General features: G+C 37.7%; 1 protein-coding gene across 3 annotated transcripts in view; it reads left to right on the top strand.

The window, feature by feature from the left end:
* Positions 1–19,875, top strand: part of SUGCT (succinyl-CoA:glutarate-CoA transferase) — a 719,374-nt gene that overhangs the window by 392,768 nt on the left and 306,731 nt on the right. Inside the window, exon 13 of one of the 3 annotated variants that reach the window (XM_034963995.3) lies at positions 19,207–19,248. The exons of the other annotated variants lie outside the window; for them this stretch is intronic. Coding sequence (XP_034819886.1) covers positions 19,207–19,248 — 42 coding nt within the window. The remainder of the gene's footprint in view (positions 1–19,206; positions 19,249–19,875) is intronic. 3 annotated transcript variants of the gene reach the window in all.

Here is a 19,875-nt window from a genome sequence, read left to right as displayed (position 1 = left end):
TGCCGCCGTGCCCAGCTGATTTTTGTATTTTTAGTAGAGACGGGGTTTCAGCATGTTGGCCAGACTGGTCTTGAACTCCTGACCTTAGGTGATCCACCCACCTTGGCCTCCCAAAGTGCTGAGATTACAGGTGTGAGCCACTGCGCCCGGCCTAAAATTTCTTTATCTTTCATTCTGATTTCCAGTAATTTCCGAATAACCTTTAGTCAAATTTGAAAAATTACTTATGCCATTATAATGGTAAACATGCTTTCAAGAAATAAAATGTTTTCAACTATAAGTTTTGCCTACTCTATTTGTCTTAACATATGTTTATAACTTATTGGTGACAGGTGATCACAAAGAGATTTTCCCCAAAACTGAAATGATTTCAAATATATTTATTTATAAGATTTTTTAATGTTTTTAGTGTTTGGTGAGTGACTCTTCTCTATAGATTACATTTTCATGGCAGAACAAATTTGCATTCAATTAAATATAATATCTTCATTATCATTTATCTAAATAAAAAGATGCAATAAAACATAGTCTATCTTAAAATTTTTATAATTTGGAGATAAGTTTGTATATATAATATCACTTATTTTTAATTTTTTTTCCTCCAACTTTTAGATTCCATGGGTACATGTGCTGGTTTGTTACCCAGGTGTATTGTGTGATGCTGAGGTTTGGGTTACAAATGATTCCATCAGCCGGGTGCTGAGCATGATACTCAATAGTTAGTTGGTCAACCCTTGTTCCCCTTCCTCCCTACCCCCGGTAGTCCCCAGTTTCTATTGCTGCTGTCTTTATGTCCATGTATAGACATTGTTACCTCCCACTTATAAAGAGAACATGCAGTATTTGGTTTTCTGTTCCTTCATTAATTGACATAGAATATGGGAATGAAAATTAGTTCAGCCACTGTGGAAAGGAGTTGGGAGATTCCTGAAAGAACACAGAACTGCCATTCAGCCCAGCAATCCTATTAGTGAGTGTATATCCAAGAAGACACATGCACTTACATGTTCATTGCAGGGCTTTTCACAATAGCAAAGACACTGAATCAACCTACATGCCAATCAGGATTGGACTAAAAGTGTGGTACATATATACTATGGAATACTATGCAGCCATAAGAAAGAATGAAATCATGTTCTTTGAAGCAACATGGATACAACAGGAGGCCATATCCTGGTCAGGCTGGCCTCGAACTCCTGACCTCAGGTGATCCACCCACCTTGACCTCCCAAAGTGCTGGGATTACAGATATGAGCCACTGCATCTGGCCTTTTGACTTTTTATTAATAGCAGTTGACTAGTGTGAGATGTTATCCATTGTGGTTTTGATTTGGCATTTCTCTGATGGTTAGTGATGTGGAGAATTTTTTTCTTATGTTTGTTGGCTGCTTATATGTCTTCTTTGGGGAAGTGTCTCTTCATACCTTTTGCCCATTTTTTGATGAGGTTATTTGTTTTTTGCTTGTTGTTATTAAAATTTCATATAGATTCTGGATATTAGACCTTTGTCGAATGCATGGTTTGCAAATATTTTCTTCCATTGTGTAGGTTCTGTTTACACTGATGTTAGTTTTAGTTTGGTGTGCAGAAGCTTTTTAGTTTAATTAGACCCCACACATCAATTTCTGGTTTTGTAGGAATTGCTTTTGAGAGAGGAAGGCATTTCATTTTTCTAGAGAAAGAAGGAAGATAACAAATGGAATAAGATCTTGAACTTGGTGTAAATGGGAAGGTATACATTCTGAATGTAAGAGAGAGGGATACCTTATGCTCTGAGACAGGCAGGGAGAAGGGGGCAGGGATTGCTGGTGTCTGAAGGTACGGGGACAGAAAATAGAATGAGTTCATGCTTTGTTTATTTTGCCAATTAAGTAGGAGGCAAGATCATTTGTGAATTGTAAGAAAAGATGGCAAGGTAATTTGCCCTAAGGGGTTTGAGAATGGAAAGTTTTGGAATGGCTGTTTACAATTGGATGTGAGATAGCCACATAGGGCCAGGCAAGTAGTTAGCTGTGTGGCGTTGAGTCCCAATAATTTAACAAGCATTTCCTGAATTCTTGCTACATGTCAAGTACTTGGCTAGGCTCTGGAAATACAGAGATGAAAGATCTGGTCCTGGTCCTTGGGAGTTTACAGACATGTCAATCACTAGTTAACCTGTGAGTGCTGCTATGGCAGCTGAGAAGGGGAAAGTCTTTCTCAGCTTGGGTGGGAGACAGAAATGGATACATTTTCCCTGAAGGAGAGCTTCTTAAGCTCTCGTATGTGCTACAGAATCATCTTGTTTTCAGGCAAGTTAACAGCAGAATATTCTTAAGGTCTAAGTTATGCACTGAATGGCATCTAACAGTACAGTAGGAAATTAAACAACAAAATCTAAAAATAATGAACACCGAAATATTAGGCAGAGTCTTTCAGTTGTTAGTGACAAAGATCCAAAGTAAATTAAAGAGGGAAAAAATAATTGAAATTGTTGATTCACACCATTGCAACAATCTGGAAATCGCTTTTGGTTTCAGAAATGGCTACATTTAGGGGTTTAAATAGTATCAACATGTCTCAATCTTTCTGTGACTTTGAGAAAGGAGCATCCTCTGTACTCCAGCAGTTTCATATTGTACACCTATGAGCCTGTGCATTCCCCTTTGAGAAGTAAAACTTGCTCTTTTGCTATAGCTGCGTGGCAGAACTGTGAGTTCCAGGTTCAGGAAAGCTGTGTTCCCTGTCCCATCTGCCCACCGAATCTGATGAGAACATTTTGCCTTACCATTATAGTTTTAAAAAATGCTATTTTTTATATATTTAAAAATTTTAGGGTAAAATTATCAAATCTACAATTGAAGCTTCATCTTTATTAACAAAATAGCCACTAATTACTTGAACATAATTCTGAATACATACCATGCTCAATTCTAGTGTTGATAGTTAATAATTTAAACAAAAGAATAAAAAAATGTACATTAGAATCTTAAATGCAGATGTAGGCAAAGTCACATGTGCTTGTTTGAGAAAATTTTTGTGTTGTATAACTTGGAATAGATAAAGCATTATAAAACCTTCAGTGCAGGGTCCTCCTTAACATTCAAATGTACTGGACTGTTAACAGAGATCGTAAAGATTTTTAATGAAATGTAATCCAAATAACTATTAAACGCTTTTCCTAGTTTTGTTTAATACTTTCAGGAAACTATCTGATCATGAAAATGTAATGTTCCTGAAGCGATTTTTTTAAGAAGTCCAAACATAGTCACATGAGGCTAATCTTAGACGATTTAACTACATTATGAGCAAGAGAATTGATGTTTCAGGAAGTTGAGAAAATAATGTATGTATGTTTTATATAATCATTGAGAATCATTTCAGTTTACCCTATTGCATATATCTGATTTCTGTGTTCTTTTTTTTGGTTAGAATAATGAACACGATAGCTATAAAACATTGTTTCCTTTGCTTAGTTTATTTCGACTCTGTTATATCCTCATTTGCATTCATCTGTAGGTGAGCAATTAACATTATTATTTGTGTTGCTCTTAATTCATAAATATTATACCATAAACTGTGCTTTAGGTAGTCCAGTTTTATTACTATGATTAATAACTATGATAATTATTTTTATCTTTACATCATTTAACATTTTGCCATATGAAATCATCGCTACAATAAAGGTAATGAACATATTCATCCCCTGAGCATTAATAATGTTTAATGCTTGGATTTTGAAACTATGTTAGAGAGCAGTTTGAAGGATGAAAACATCAAGATTGTCACTGAATAGGAAATAAATGTCCTGGTATGGAAGAAATGAAATAATATAAAAAGTTTAAAGTTTCTGCACAACCCAGGGTAAAAAATGAAGGCTTATGACTCAGTCTTTGCAGTAAAAATATCTCCTCCCCTCCTTCCTAAAATGGTCTCAATTAGATAAGGTTACCGTTGTGGTCACCACATTTTTTGTAAAAGCAGGGCATTCTGTCCTCTAAGTTTCTGGTCAGAGGTTGAAGCAATGTAAAACAAAATAAGCACCATTGTTACATAAGCACTGCATGTAGACAAGGTATATTTAGCTTTGTAGGTAGTTCAGAATAATAAAGATTAGAATATGAAGGCTGAGCGTCTGGGGAAATTTTTTTAAAGAAATGTTTCTGAACAAAAACCACAGCACAGATTAAGGATTGGTGCTTACAATACAAAGAATGATAAGCAACATGCATTAAAATTTTACTGAAGGCCGGGCGCGGGGGCTCACGCCTGTAATCCCAGCACTTTGAGAGGCCGAGGCGGGTGGATCATGAGGTCAGGAGATTAAGACCATCCTGGCTAATACAGTGAAACCCCGTCTCTACTAAAAATACAAAAAAAAATTAGCCGGGCATGGTGGCAGGCGCCTGTAGTCTCAGCTACTTGGGAGGCTGAGGCAGGAGGATGGCGTGAACCCGGGAGGCAGAGCTTGCAGTGAGCTGAGATCGTGCCACTACACTCCAGCCTGGGCGACAGAGCGAGACTCCATCTCAAAAAAAAAAAAAAAAAAAATTACTGAAGACATTTTCTTAGTAATGACTGTACTTGGAAGACCCCTGGGCTCTCTAAAGTGGTATGCAGATGAAGAGAGACTGACTAGGATGCCTTGGTTGTTCAGGGCAGAAGGAAGACACAGAGACAAAAGATTGCTGACCTATAAATGGCTCTAAATGGAAGTCCAAAACTTACTTTTCCCTGACTCGTCATTGAGATTGTACTTTTTATTCATAGTTTAACCTTCTTTACTCAAGATGATAAAAGAGCAATAGGAAAATCTGGGGAAAGGAAAAGATGGGTAGGAATAAAAAAATGTATCTATGAATGAGGTGAGGACACAGAATTCATGCTGTGTAGTCCAGCACATTCAGAAATGACCTCGAATTTGGTTCTGAGATTTCTAGCAGCAAGCAAAAAGAAGGCAAATCAGTTACAAGTGTCATGTGTTTCATAAGATCAAAAATAAACAGTTGTTCTAGGGAAGCAAAACTCTTCACTGGCACTAAAGGGAGACATTTCTTCTCTCAGTTGTTTTGTAGTTAAGGAGATGGTGGCTCCTCTTCTTTGGACTCCAGTGTTAGGGAGAATCTTCTGATTCCTAGAATATTGAATAAAGGTGGAAATCTCTTAATGATATTTTACAAAGTAAAAAATTTTGCCAACATCATTTTATCCCTAGAAAAATGCGTTTGACATTTGGAATTATGTTAAGAATATGTTATTGTTTCCAATACTAACTAAATACCAGTAGTAACCAAGGTGCTATCAAACTATGGATATCAGTGATATTTAACACGTTTCTGCTATTTTGCAGGTCTTGAAGTGCATTCACATTTATAATCACATCAAATTTTTATAGTATATCTGGGGAGTAGATAACATTATCCCTATATACTGGTTTTCCTACTGGTTTGAGGTCAAGAGACTTGCTTGAACTCACACAGAAATAAGTGGTATAGTTGGGACTAAAACATAGAACCAAATGTTTAAAATGTTTTTGTCACTACAGAAACTACAGTTCAATTTTGCAAGGAAAATCTTCCACTTACTCATTTATCATAAGTATAGGCATGTCTTTTCAATACTTATTTTATATATTAGCAGCATCCTTTTATTTATTGCTGTAATCTTGATAATATGGAATAGGGTGGAGAATAATGGGAATAATAAAATAACTATCATTCACCAAGTACTTTATCATTTCATTTATTTATTACAATAGCTCTGTAAGGTAAGGACCATTGTCCACATTTTGCAGATGAGAAACAAAATAGTAACAGCTGGTATATTGCAGAGCCAAAATTCTAAACAGGTCTGCCCAAGTCCAAAACCCTTATTTCTAGTTACCATGCCATGTGGCTGGACAGCTTTTATGATACACATCAAGGAAGTTGCCATGATGGTAGAGTTAATTAGGTGTAAGACCATTGTTACTCTGTCCTTACCAGGAAAGTTGCAGAAAATATAGCTTCCTGCACTGGCTGCTAGGTAAATGCCTACTTACTCTCTGGGGTATATTAATGTTGGCAAACAGGGCAGTTTTCTTACACCAGGCTGTATACCTGTGTTGAAGAGCAGAGCTTTGGAAGTTGCCAAGGCAGAACTGCCAGGCTGACTTCCATTTGGTCCATAAAAGTGAATAATGAAGTGAGTGTCCCTGCACATGGGACCGAGGAGACTGATTGTGTATGTCGCAGTAGAACTTTAGAATTCTGTGCATTAACACCTTCTTCCTTCCCTCCTTTATGGTATTTGAGATATTAAATGGATGCTGCTATTTTCAGTTCAGCTGGCCAAGGGAAGTCATGGGTTTGGCAAGAAGAGAGCAGTAAGAGCAATATGTAACTGTTCTCATCCACTTATACTTCCATTCCTTCCATTATTTTTGTGTTTATGTTTTATTTGTTGTTTCAGGTGCCATGGTAGGTGTTACAGTGAGTGCAAAAATGAAGGAAAAATACCCTATACCTTAAAGGAATTTATAATTTGGCAGTGGGTGAAGAGGAAAGATAAGCATTTTAATTTAAAAATGCCCTCCAGGCTCTATAAGCTAAATGGCCAAGAAAAATAGACCCATGAAGATTAAATGCATTAGTAAGGAGAGAGATACAAATGAAAGCAATAATAAGATGTCACTAAAGTGACAATAAATAAAGTGGCAAGAGTTAGAAAACCAGAGAGAGCCAAGTAATGGCAGAAATGTAGAGATGTGGGGGCCAACATGGACTGCTGTTGATATTGCATAATGGCGCAGACATTCTAGAGAACGGTTTGTCATTACTTAGGCAATAAGATTACCTATTCCTGTGACCCTGCAATTCTTCTCTTTGACATATAGATTAAGAAAATCCTCAAACAGGTCTATAGTGGTCAGATATGAACATATTCATTTCTGGTGAGCAGTAGTTGATTGTCAAAAGTGTGGGCAGTAAGCATTATGCAATAATTAGAAATTCCTGTGGAAACTTGGAAGGATTGTAAAAACCAGCATGGTGCAATCAAGAAAGGAGCAAGAGCTCTATCACAGAATCCAGTTATATAAATGAGAATGAATGTATAAAACAGTACATATTTTTCAAAAGTTACATGAAATATATTAGAGTAGTTTCCTGTGGGAAGAAGAGTCTAGAGATTGGATTGGGATTACAAAGGAATGTAAATATAACGGAGGGACTATTCATGAACCAATAATTATAATGTTCCATTAAATAAGGAGTATGCTAAATTCACACCTGTAAACTAGAAAAAACAAAAAACCTGGAGATTCAAATAAGTCACAACTTGAAGAGTTTAGGATATATTTCATGGAGGGGGTGGCATTTGAGGTGTATCTTGAAGAATGGGTAAAATTTTAAACAGATACTGGGGAGGACAGGGAGCTGTCACAGGTAGGAGATAGTGGAATATATGAAGAAAGCCTTCCACCAGGGAGGAGGGTCAGGACCAGCAAGTGCTTGGCAATACAGTGGCAAGGGGCAAGGATTCATTTAAAAGAGAGGAGTTCACTTTGGTTGGAGCAGAGGGTATGTGTGAAGCAAAGTAAAGATAATGAACAGTTATTTAGCACTATGTGTCAGGCATTGGCCTGAATACTTTATGCATAGTATCTAATTCATCCTCACAAAGGCCATATGACATAGACAATGTAATCATAACCATCGTCATCATCATCATCATCATCCGCCTCACAGATGAGTAAACCATGTCTCAAAGAGGTAAATAACTTTTCAGCCACAGGTCCTGCAAATCCTAGAGTCATGAGGAACAGCCGGGTATAGCTCTACTCCCTTTCTCCAGGGATACCTCACACTTTTGAAAAACAGGGCTGTTCTCTGTATCCCTGTCAATGTAGATGCAGAGGGTCTTGGCGATGAAGTGGTTAAAGTAGTGAAAACTCAGCCTTACACTAGGTATGGATTTAATTATCCCATAGTACTGATTAGTTTGATAGCAAAAAAGGATATTTGAGAAGGAAGCTGCCCATATTATAAAGGCCTGCCTATATAATAAAGGCCTTTTTGCTCATGTGTGTCTCATTGAAATGATGGAGTGGCTGTGCCAACATCAAGCTAAATAAGGAGAAAACATTTATAAGCACCCTTTTAACTCTGTTAGAGCTATGTATTCTGAAATCCCTTCAAGTAACAAATGGGTAAGGACAAAAGGGGCAGAATGGGCCTTTCGACTGCAAAGACTGAGGCTCAAGCTGTAGGGAACCCTGTTTATGACACTGATTCGATATAGTTAAACTCCAAGCTTCTATGTAGTTAAACATGGGGGAAATGGCCATATCTATAAGGTAGGATTATGAGTCTCAAGCATTCTGAAAAGGAATGTCAGACATGTCTTTCTGGTCAATGTAGGAATAGAATTTGCTTCATCGGCTAGGTGAACATTTAGGCCAATTGCTATGGCTGTGTCTTAGAAAGTGACATTTGTGACAAGAGAAATAGCTAAGTATAGAAGCCCACCAGTGAACAACAAAAGCCAAAATGTCCATGTGAACTAATGTTTCAATACGTCTGTTTTTAATTTATGCCTTCCTTTTTCTGGCATCTCTACCCATTTCTCAAATTCTTCCCTTGCTATTTACACTTCAAAACATCTGGGATTGGGCTTCCAGCACCTGCTATAGGAAGCAGAGATCATCCTCCTGAAAATATGATTTTACATGTTAACATTTAAATTAATATTCTTTATTTAGTTCAAAAACAGTATGTTTTAAAATCTAGTTCTTCTAAAATATATGCAGCTCAAAAAATGATAACAACTACAAAATTTTCACAAATGAAATGTGCAAACCTGAAGATCTTGATAAAATAATTTAAAAAATGAAGGCTGCAACACACAGACTGAAAACAGGCTCTTCATAGTTTAGGATTGGAAGACTCTGCCGTACATCTGTTTAACATCTTGCAGTTTGAAGAACCCTGCCTTGCAAAACCTTCTGTACCAATGACACACAGGATAAAAGGTTATATTATGACTTTCAGATGGAAACCTGCAAAAGTTTATCTGGTGGACTGGACCATTAACTCATGCTACTTTTGATTCTAACTGTTGAAAGGATTTTTCATGTGCAAATTATAATGAACTTTTAGGTTTATGTCAGAAAACACCAGAAAGAATTCTTACTTGGAGAGAGTGAACATGCTGTGGAATGAATAGAATGTTTTAGTTGTGATGTTCAAATGGAACTAAAATTCCCCCAGTAGGGAATTTGTAGAGTGTGTTTTAATAATAAGTATATGTGCCTATATATTTAGTTGGGAACAAAAGCACCACATTTGAAATATGAAAGTATTCCAAACTTCCATCACTGCCAACATTTATTGAGAGTTTAGCTGAGAGAACAGAAGCCTGTTTTCAGGTATGGCTTCACAAAAATGCCCATATATTGATGTGACAAAAATCATACTTGGTAAGGAGGCACTCTAGTTTGGAGTAATGTAATATTAAAAATTAGAGATCCCTTTTGAGATCCGTTGACTACCAGAATTGTGTTGTCTTTGCTTACAACTTACTTGGCTTGGGTGAAGGTGGGAGGTTTTTTTTTTTTTAGGGCAGTTTCTATACACACCCGGTGTCCTGTGTTAAGCTGTCATGTGGATGTGCATTTTCTTAATTTGTAGAAAGGAGATACTTCCTTTTTCCTCCATAACCCAGGAGGCTTCACTGCCAGGCTCTGGCCCCTGTGTCTCCAGCATTCAGCCCACAGATCCCATATATGCTGTGGAAAGCTCACTGTGCTGCAAGTGGGTGTGTGAGCAAAGGAGAGGTAGCATTTCCTTTAGAGACATCCACACCCTCTGACCCAGACGAAGGAAGAATCTTCTTTGCAGCGGGCTTGCTGCAAGGGACTTTCCATGTGCATTTTATCATGCCGAAGCTGACGGTGGTGACAAATTCCACATTAAATAGCTATCTGTCTTTTCTGAAATTTCACATTCTCTTCTTTTTGTAGGGAAAGTGTTGTAATACTCTATCGCTTGTGTAAACAGTCTCATTTAATTAGAGGCTGTCAATTTTCTCTTGTGTACCATGAAAGCTGCCTTGCCCCCACTCTGGGGCTGTTGTAGACTTTGGTTATGCAGTGATTACCTAAGCTTTGGGGAGCAGTGGGGTGTACATACTGACATTGGTAGTAGCCAGCAGTTTTCACTAGGGAAATCAGTTTAGTATACTGTTATTAATTTGGTTTAGAAAATAGCTGCAGAGTGCTCAGACAAATAAGACATAGCAGAACACATGGTGTTCGTTATTCAATAACTATCCTTCTGGAAAGGAAGCATGGTCTATTTCCCATTTGAGAAGGAGCTTACAAAAACTAGTAAATATGGAAAGAGGGCATGTACTATAATTTTATAGAATAGCTCTCCTCATGCACTTATACAGCCCTCTCCTCTCCCCCACACACTCCAATCACATTCCCACAACATGTCCACGTAGAATGTATTCCCAACTGGTATTAGCATAATCATTACCACATTATAAACAAGCTGGTGGAAAAATAGCCTGAAAGACTTAGATGGTTTGTTTTATAAATGAAGGTGGGGGTGGAAAGCCAGATATTTTTGGAACAAATTCCTCTGTCTTTAGAAATGATAGCTCAGCTCTCATAAACCTCAACTGATAGCATGGACTGAAGAGGTGGAGTTGAAGAAAGTCATGACATATTCGGTATTTCTCAGTGAAGGTCAATGAAAGGTCTCCTGTGGAGCCTCTCTGCTGGAAGAAGTCCTCATGATAGAAATGTTGAGCCTTCCTTTCTTCTTTCTTACTGGAGCACACATGGAATACTTTTTGTTTTACTGGTTTAATATAGTTCTGTTGGTCAAGGTCTCTGGCTGTTTCTCCTTTGTCTATTGCATTTTTCCTGGAGTTGACGAGATGAGAAATCCTGACTTAATGGCTAATTCCAAGTTTACTGCCAAGACCAATAAAATATGATGTAAAATCTGGCCTTACCTGAAAGCTTCCGGACATTAACGCTGTTAGATCCAGTTTTCATTGTAAAAAGAAACCAAGACAAAGAAAGGAGAATAATTTTATGAAAGTAAGAGTTGGTTTGTGTGTCCAGGTTCTAAGAGATCAGATAACAGGCTGAAAAGAGATTTGGTGTGCCATCCTTTTTTCTTCCTTTCTTTTTCTGTTTGATTTTTACAGTTATACAGAGAATAACAAAGTATGCTTGCCACAGAAGAATCATGGGTGTGTTCTTTTAAACATTTGACTTTGGAAATACCCAGAGAACTGTGTGATGGGGATGAAGATGGCATTAATGAATGTGATTCAGACAATGCACTCTCTGTGGGCTTATTGCATCTGTGGCCTACTGATTTGTTTGTAAGATTGCCTTAATTTGATCAGATAGGCTCAGTCATGTGTATCTATAAAATCAGAATCATACGTCATATGGATCACATGAAGTTCAACATCCAGGAAGTTAATCTTCAAGCCCAGCACTCAAATGTCTTTCACCTTTGACATGGGATTTCTATTTGGAATAAATTTAACAACACTCTTTCCTCCTGCCCTAGCTCAGACTTAGACACAGGACATCATTACATGTAGCAGACCAATGGGAAAAGAATTCACACGTATCACACTGGCATGGCTCTTTGGAATACTGGAACCTCACTTTAACTCCTGTACGCTGTCCTCAAATTACATCAAGTGCTGTGGTTATTTAATGTTTCATTATCAATAAATTATTTGATATGAAATAATTATACTCATAAATTGGCTTTTTTCCTTAAGAAAGGTAATTAGATTAAGACAGGCCTGTTTCAAAGTAATGTGCCCATTTTTTCATTATATGTTTGCAAAGTTAATAAAGTAATTGATATTGTAAAGAGTTTGCCAAAAGTCAGGGCATTACAATTAAAGCCTGAAGTCCAAAAGAGCTGGCTTAATGTATTATTTATTGAGCACTGATGGAATATTCAGTGTAAGACAACAAAATTAAGCCAATGTATTCACAGTTTGAATAAAATCCTCTAAATATTTTTTCCTATTGACAATAGACTCTTAAACTCATAGAGTAGAAAAGGACCCTGGAAGATTTATGATCTATCAAATTCACATTATAGATGAAGAATCAGAGTCTTAGGCGAGGGCAGTGACTTACCCCAGGGCATAGTAGCCCAGCTGAAGTTAGAACTCAGTCCTATTGATTTCCTGAGACTGACAATCTGCCCTTTTTCACGGATTCCACCCCAGGCCATCCACTCATCCTTTTTGCTCACTTTCTGCAGTATCTTTCTGGCTCGATATTTAGCCTCTGGCCTTGCCCAGCTCCACTCTGCATGCCATTATAAGATTAACCTTCTTCAAGCATAATTCTAATCATAATCTTTTATGTATTAGAGTTCTCCAGAGAAACAGAAGCAATAGGAGACTTAATGTAATAAGAGATATATCTCCTATTGCTTCTGTTTCTGTTTCTCTGGAGAACCCTGACAACTACAGAAGAGACTAGTCATATGTATATGACTTATGAGTAATTGAATCATGTGATCAGTCCCAAGATCTGCAGTTGACAAGCAGGAAAGCCAGGAAAGCTGGTGATGTGGTTCCACTTTGAGGATCAGAGAAGACCAATGTCCCAACTCAAACAGCGAGGCAAGCAAAGTTCCCTTGTAGCCTTTTTGTCCCCATTCGTGTCTTCGGTTGATTGGTTGAGAGCTACTGTACTTAGTTTGCTGATTCACAAGTTAATCTCTTCCAACAACAAACTCACAGGCACACTTGGAATAATGGTTGACCAAATGTCTGGGCACCCTGTGGCCCTGTCAAGTTTATGCATAAAATAACCATCATACCTTCCTTAAAAACTTATAATGGCTATGTCTTTTTTATTATTATTACTTTAAGTAGAGTGTTTTATTTATTTCAAAACTTTTTTATGGACTTAATCTTATTATATCTAATTTTGGATTCAGAGAGAAAAGGAGGGAATGCCAACATTGAGTTCCAGATTGTTCTGAGATACTAAGATTATCTTTCAGCTCTTATTTGAATTACAAAAAGTAAATGCATACTATAAAAATGCAGATAATAGAGATAAACAAAGAAGGAAATAAATGTTTTCCTTAATTCAAGGATCAGAGGTTACTTCTCTTTATAGCTTTTTAAAATTTTGTGTATGTGTAGTTTTATAAAATATTAGAAATAATACTCTGATATATTATCATTTTTCATTCACATACATATACCTATGAAAGGATTATTTTTAATCATTTTGGTGTATTTGCTTTATGGATATTTTATAATTTATTTAACTAATCCAGTGTTGAATATCAAGATTGTTTGTAATTTATGCTGAGATACAGCTTCATACATAGAGCTTTGCACATGTCTGATTACTCTTTTAAAACAAATTCTTACAAGTGGGATTTTTATTTTCCTTATCATGTCAACTCTTAACTATTTTGTCTCCTTTTAGCCTTATAATCTTAGATATATTTTCTACAACTTTTTAACACAAGTATTTCATTTAGTGACCTCAGTTTTATACTGTTTCGCATTCTTTACTTTTTGTGTGTTTTAATTTTAATCCTCCAAATAAGCTATAAACTTCTTTCTTCTTTTCTTTCTTTCTTTCTTTTCTTTTTTTTTTTTTGTGATTAGGTCTCATTTTATTGTCCAGGCTGGAGTGTAGTGGTACAATCATAGCTCACTGCAGCTTCAAACTCATGGGCTCAAATGCTCCTCCCCGCTAAACTGTCTGAATAGCTGGAACTACAGGCACACCCCATGGCACACTGCTAATTTTTTAAAATTTTTAATGGTTTTTGTAAGACGGGTCTTGCTTTGTTGCTTAAGTGCATCTTGACCTCCTGTCTTCAAGCAACCCTCCTGCCTCAGCCTTTTTAATTGCTGAGATTTCATGCATGAACTATGGCACCCAACTTTTTCTTTTTTTAGTAGACTATTTTTTAGAAAAGTTTTAGGTTCACAGAAAAATTGAGCAGCAGATACAGAATTTCTCATATATACCATGTGCCCACATATCCATAGTGTCCCCTGTCATCAGCATTCCCCCACCCCCAGAGTTGTACATTTGCAATAATCAGTGAACCTACATTGACCCATCCTTATCATCCCAAACTCCATTGTTTACATTAGAACTCACTCTTTGTGTTGTACATGCTATGGATTTAAAACAGTGTATAATGACATGTATCATATCCATCAGTGTATTATCATACAAAATAGTTTCATTCCCCTAAAAACCCGCTGGCTCTTCCTATTCATCCTTTCCTATCTTTGGACACCCAATCCATGTCTTCTTATCTATTTATTGAAGGGAAGTATCATATTTTATATTTTTGTATTGAGTTTTTAAGGAAACATGCAATAATTGACTTGAGTGTATTGCCTAATAACCACCTTGTTACCCGGAGGCCCTCACTGAGCTCTTTCCTTGGGCCCTCTATATTCAAGTGGGCATACTCTTTGCCCAACAGTTTCTCCTTGGATCTCCTTCTGATGGCCCTCTTGGAACACTTGTGAATGTATGGATTACAACCTTCTTGTTCTCCTATTTCCCACCCTATTCTTTGGTTAAATCCTTAGTGAGGGTTTTGGCCTTTGCATTGAAAAGCTGATTTCTGGTATAAGAGGCTTCATTATGTTTCTGCTCAATATAAAATTCTGTCTCTTTCAAGGGAGACTTTTATGTGTTATTAGGTCTGATAATACACTTTCTGTAGACTTAGCTAATGAATTATGAATAGAAAATATTAAAAATAAAACTCTTTTGTAATGACTAGGAATAAACAATAAATCCTGGAATAATGACTGAATTTAATTGAATGTCAAATTAGAGGTAGCCTTAAAGAAATGCAGGCATTTGGCTGAAATTGTCTAGGAGGAAACCAAAGATGGAAAAGACAGTGTACCTCTGCCTTAGGAATTTATTATCTAGTGTGAACATTGGACACACACAACTCTCTAGTATGTCAGTTTTCAGTGGTGATGCAGTCAGACATTAGCATAATGTGGTCGGAACATAAGGGCAAGAACAGTTATTATGATTGATTGGCCCAAGGAAAGATTCATTGAGAAAAAGACATTTGAGGAGGGCCTTGAATGATAAATATGATTTAGGTGTGTGAGTTGTGGAAAGCAGGTTATAAGTGTGGAAATAGCATGAGGAGGCAGTATAGACATTTGAATATACATAAATGTTTCTGAGTTGTTGAAGAGTCTTGTGTAGCAGAAGAAAAAGATGAGGGGAGTGGACAGTGGAAGATAAAACTAGCAGGGTAGCTCGGGGTCAGATTCTGAGGAATATACAGTGCTGTCCTAGAACAATTGAGAATTCATTTCATAGGCAGTGGAATGCAACTAGGAGAGGATTGTAAGGAGGAGATAGCATGTTTGGGTTTATTTCAGGATGATTACTTTGATCTTGTCACAAAAGATAGATTGCAAGGGCTAGACACTGGAAGCTGAGAGAAGGGTTGGGAGACTTTACAATCAGTGGTTTAGGATATCAACAATCATCAGTTGCTGTCTATGCTGGTGGCTCTACCACCTGATGAAGAGACTCTAAACAGTCATAAATTGTTATCTATGCTGGTGGCTCTACTACCTGATTAAGAAATTTAATCAAATTTAAAGCCTCTTTGGTCTTGTCTGTGACTCTGGTCCTCTTCCTTTTATGGGATATGAATGCCTTCTCCTCTGCTATTGGTTGTATCTCTTCGTATAGGGAAGGACTATTTGTATTGTGTTCAGCGTTGCTAGTGTTACTAAGTATTCCTGCTAGCTAACAATCCAGAATTGTTCTTCCCTGGAATACCTAGTCTTTCATGAAGTTGCGTTTGCTTTCTGACATCAATTCTGCTCTATCGTACCTTTTCTCTTCTTGTACAAGAAAGTAGGAGTAGAGGCAGATTCCATCAAGGACTGTTTATGCCTGCTTGGGTAGAGGAGAGCAACCACACATTGAAGCATTTGTTATACATACAATATCCTTTCAGGGCTCTTATCCTGAGACTTATAACCAAAAGCATTTATTTCAGAACCATGTAATCATATGCTATGGCAAAAACATTAACTAAATGTACTAAATAATTATTTGAACATTTAAATCAAATATGAATATACTTCCCTTTGTCCACCAGTTTCAATTCACTTAGCAGGTTCTTCCTAGCCAGAATAGCCATTGTTCTGTTCTTTTTCCATTTTACTCTCATTGTGTCTTCTGAGGTGTCGCAAGGGGCTCTAGATGTTTTTCAGAGTTCACATACATTTCATCTTTGTTCTTCAGGATCCATTTACTATAGTACTACAGCTCTCCTCTTCTGGCTACAAAATCTTACTGCAGCACTTTCCCTTATTCTTGCCTTCTGTTTTACCCATTTTACCTGTTTTCTTTTCTTTTCTCTTGTCTTGTCAGGCGCCTGTGGCAGCCTTCTCCCTGCCTTCCCTCAGGCAGCAGTGTGCCATGTCTCTGCAATGCCTTGTTGCTCGGAGGCCCTCACTGAGCTCTTTTCTCAGGCCCTCTGTATTCAAGTGGGATGCTCTTTGCCCAGCAGGTTCTCCTAGGACATCCTCCTCTTGGAACACTTGTGATTTTATGGATTACAAACTTCTTGTTCTCCTAGTTCCCACTCCACCCTTTGGTGATCCTTAGTGATGGTTTTGGCCTTTGCATTGAAAAGTTGATTTCTGGAATAAGAGGTTTAAGTACGTTTCTGCTGAATATAACGTTCTATTTATTTTCCTTAGGGATATTATGTGTCTTTTGAGGGAGAGAATTGACTTTCAGGCTGAATGCTACCAGGAATACTATCCTCTGTAAACATACTCAACCTATACTCACATATAACTTTAAAACATCTTTAAGCTGTCTTTCAAAGTTTGTAAACAGAGAAATGGCTTAGTTAAATCACAGGGAAGTATACAATCTAAAACAGACAGAAAGAGAAATAAATATATATGTTGTGCTCGGTCATAATAAACATTGACAGTTCAGGCTGAAGTGTATCCATCATTCACTCCACATACACCCATGGGCACCATAAGTGATCACTCCTATGGATGGAAGGCAGTAGAAGGCATACATCCTGTCCACAAGAAGAGACCGTTCAGTTGGAGAGACAAACATAAACATGATGACTGATTACAATGTGGTAGGATAAGTGTCACAATACAGCCATGTAAAAATAATCTTGAAGACACAGATAAGAGAGTGAATTATTCTGACCAGTACAGGAAGCTGGTCTGAGGCAAGGGTGCTGAGTCAGCCAGCCTGAGGAAGCCAGTCAGAGTGAAATCAAGGAGCTTTCACAGGTCAGCATTGTACTTGACTTGCAAGCTGTGAGAGGCTCCCTTCAGCTCAATAACAGAGCCTATCAGACTCATCAAACTTGAGCTACACCATCTTGGAATGCTTTATCAAACTTTAAGGATCCCGATTTTCTAGAAAACAAAAGCATCTATGAGGTGCTAGAGAATTGTCTTGAGAGTTCATAGGTCACCATTCCCCACGTCACAGCACACTTTCCCTTAACAGTGTGACAGGAAGGCGGCAACATCTGTTTCCATGTGACTACACTGTGATACATTGAAAGGGACAGGCGGTGGTTTAGTGCAGCCTGCGACTTGTGAGGAATTTCATATGGAGAGAATTCTACTCTGTGGTTCTGAAATTAGGAAAAAGAGGAAGTTGCTTTTATTACTGTGGCATGAGAGGCCCCTCTGCCCTCCATACCTCTTTTTCTAATTTGTAACCATTTCCTGACTGCTGTTCCTGTTGCATGCTTTTTTCATAAGTTACTCCATGGCTTACATCAGTTAATGGCTGGGGCTGCACTCTCTGAGCCTGGAGCGGAGTCCCTGCACCTGGGCTCACCCTACTAATAGATCACCCAGGGCCTGGTGATGGCCTGCGAGGACAGCTGGAATGGCTCAACTCCCCCACTCATCTGTCATGATTACCATGCGTTGGGGGTTTGCCTGGCTTGTTCCACTCATTTCCTTTGTCAGCATGACAAAGATCAAAGTGCAAGTAGGATACATAAATGATAACCTAGAACTTTGCCCAAACACATAGGCTGCAATCTGGGTGACATCTTCCATCACACTTTCCCCATAGGCATGGAAGGAAAAGGGCAAATTATGTTTTAAGTATAGCCTTTCTTGCCCAGCCCCTTCCAGCCCCCCATCCCCACCCCCACCACCCAGCTTTGTTTCCTGAAACCATCATAGCTGTATTAATCAATTGGTTCAGGGATTTGAGATTTCCTGACATAATCACAGGATTGGAGAAATCCTGATTTCTGTTTATATGAAGCCGTGGCTGTGATTGCAGACCTTGTACCTGGCTGAGCTTGCATCTTTCGTTCCCTATTCAGAGTTTGAGATGCTTCTGGCCATTCTCCTAAAGAATGGGAGTAAATGATCTTTGCATGTCTGTTGAGCAGAAGATATTTACTTGCAGAATTAAAATAATACTGATAAAAAGTGTTCAAAATGGTAACAATAGTTTGTGGAAATATTTGGGCAGGTCATAATTACTTTTGGACTTGTGTTCCCCATTCAAAAACAAAATACCTTGCAGTGTTTCTGAGTTTACTTTTGTCATGCTGTATACGTTCTCTCTTCAAAATGAAAACTGATGCATTAAAGAAAGAATGAGATGAATTTGAGGTATGGGTGCAAATTAGGGAACTACTAGGAATTAACTAAGGGTTATTCTTTCAGAAAATAACATTCAGATAATGCAAAGGGTCTTTAGTTAGGAAAATGTATATGATCTCTGGATTGATGTTGTCTTTAAGAGTTGTATCATACAGAATAGACATGGAAAATTGACCTCGAATGATGTAACCCTTGGTCAATGCCATTGCACTTGCATGTTTTCTCTATCGAGATAATTTTTTTATTTTTTATAATAATATGTGAGAATTTCTCCATGGATTTACAGAAATCACAGCTAATCCATGTGATTTCTTTCTAAATATAGATATTTATGTATTTATCTATATCGATATATGTCCACCCTCTACACGTAGACTGATAATCATTAACTGACAGTAAAAAGCTAAAAATGTAGACACTTTCCACACCATCTACCTCCTTTACTAAGCTGCCACATTATGTGTGTGTGTGTGAGTGTGTGTGTGCATGTGCACGAGCTGGGCTATGTTTCAAATGTTCTGTTTTCTTTCTCAGAAACTATTGATGTGTTTTGGAAATATTGAGGATGCCTCCAATGTGAGTATCCCCCATATCAGATAGTGGGGCAGCCCTGCCCTGGGAACTTAGACAACTCAGATCAGATCTTCCCAGTGGGCTAACCTGGCACCTAACTTTTTCGTGTTTCATGTTCCTCACCTGTAAAATGGTGATAACAATGACTATCTCAAACAATGACTGTTAGGAGGATTAAATTAAAAAGGCTAATGGGTGAAGAAAAGTTGCTTAGTGCATTGAACTCTGACTCTGGGGTTTGCAGATCTGGATTTGAATCCTGGCTTTTCTACTTAAAAGCTGTGTAACTTAGGCAATGCATTTAATTCTTTGTGCTCAGCAATAAATGTTGTAAGGCATATAAGTGGCATAGTTCCCGACACATTGTGAGCACTCAATAAATACTTGATATTAATGTTAAATTGTAAATCTGCGCAGATGATAACTTTTTTTGATGAGCTGATAATAAGATAATGCCTAACTCTGATGGTGGATGGTTTCCCTAAATGTAACAACAGATCTGGAGAGTTTAGTGGCATGTAGATTGTCATTTTGTTCATTCATAACCTGCCAACTTGTTAGGGAATGAATGTTTTTGTAGGTTTAAGCTAAAAGTGTGATTGCATGCATTTGTCTTAAAGACAACTGGAA

Source organism: Pan paniscus, chromosome 6 (genome assembly GCF_029289425.2).
Source record: "Pan paniscus chromosome 6, NHGRI_mPanPan1-v2.0_pri, whole genome shotgun sequence".
NCBI lineage: Eukaryota > Metazoa > Chordata > Mammalia > Primates > Hominidae > Pan > Pan paniscus.
This window is presented reverse-complemented; position numbering and strand designations above follow the sequence as displayed.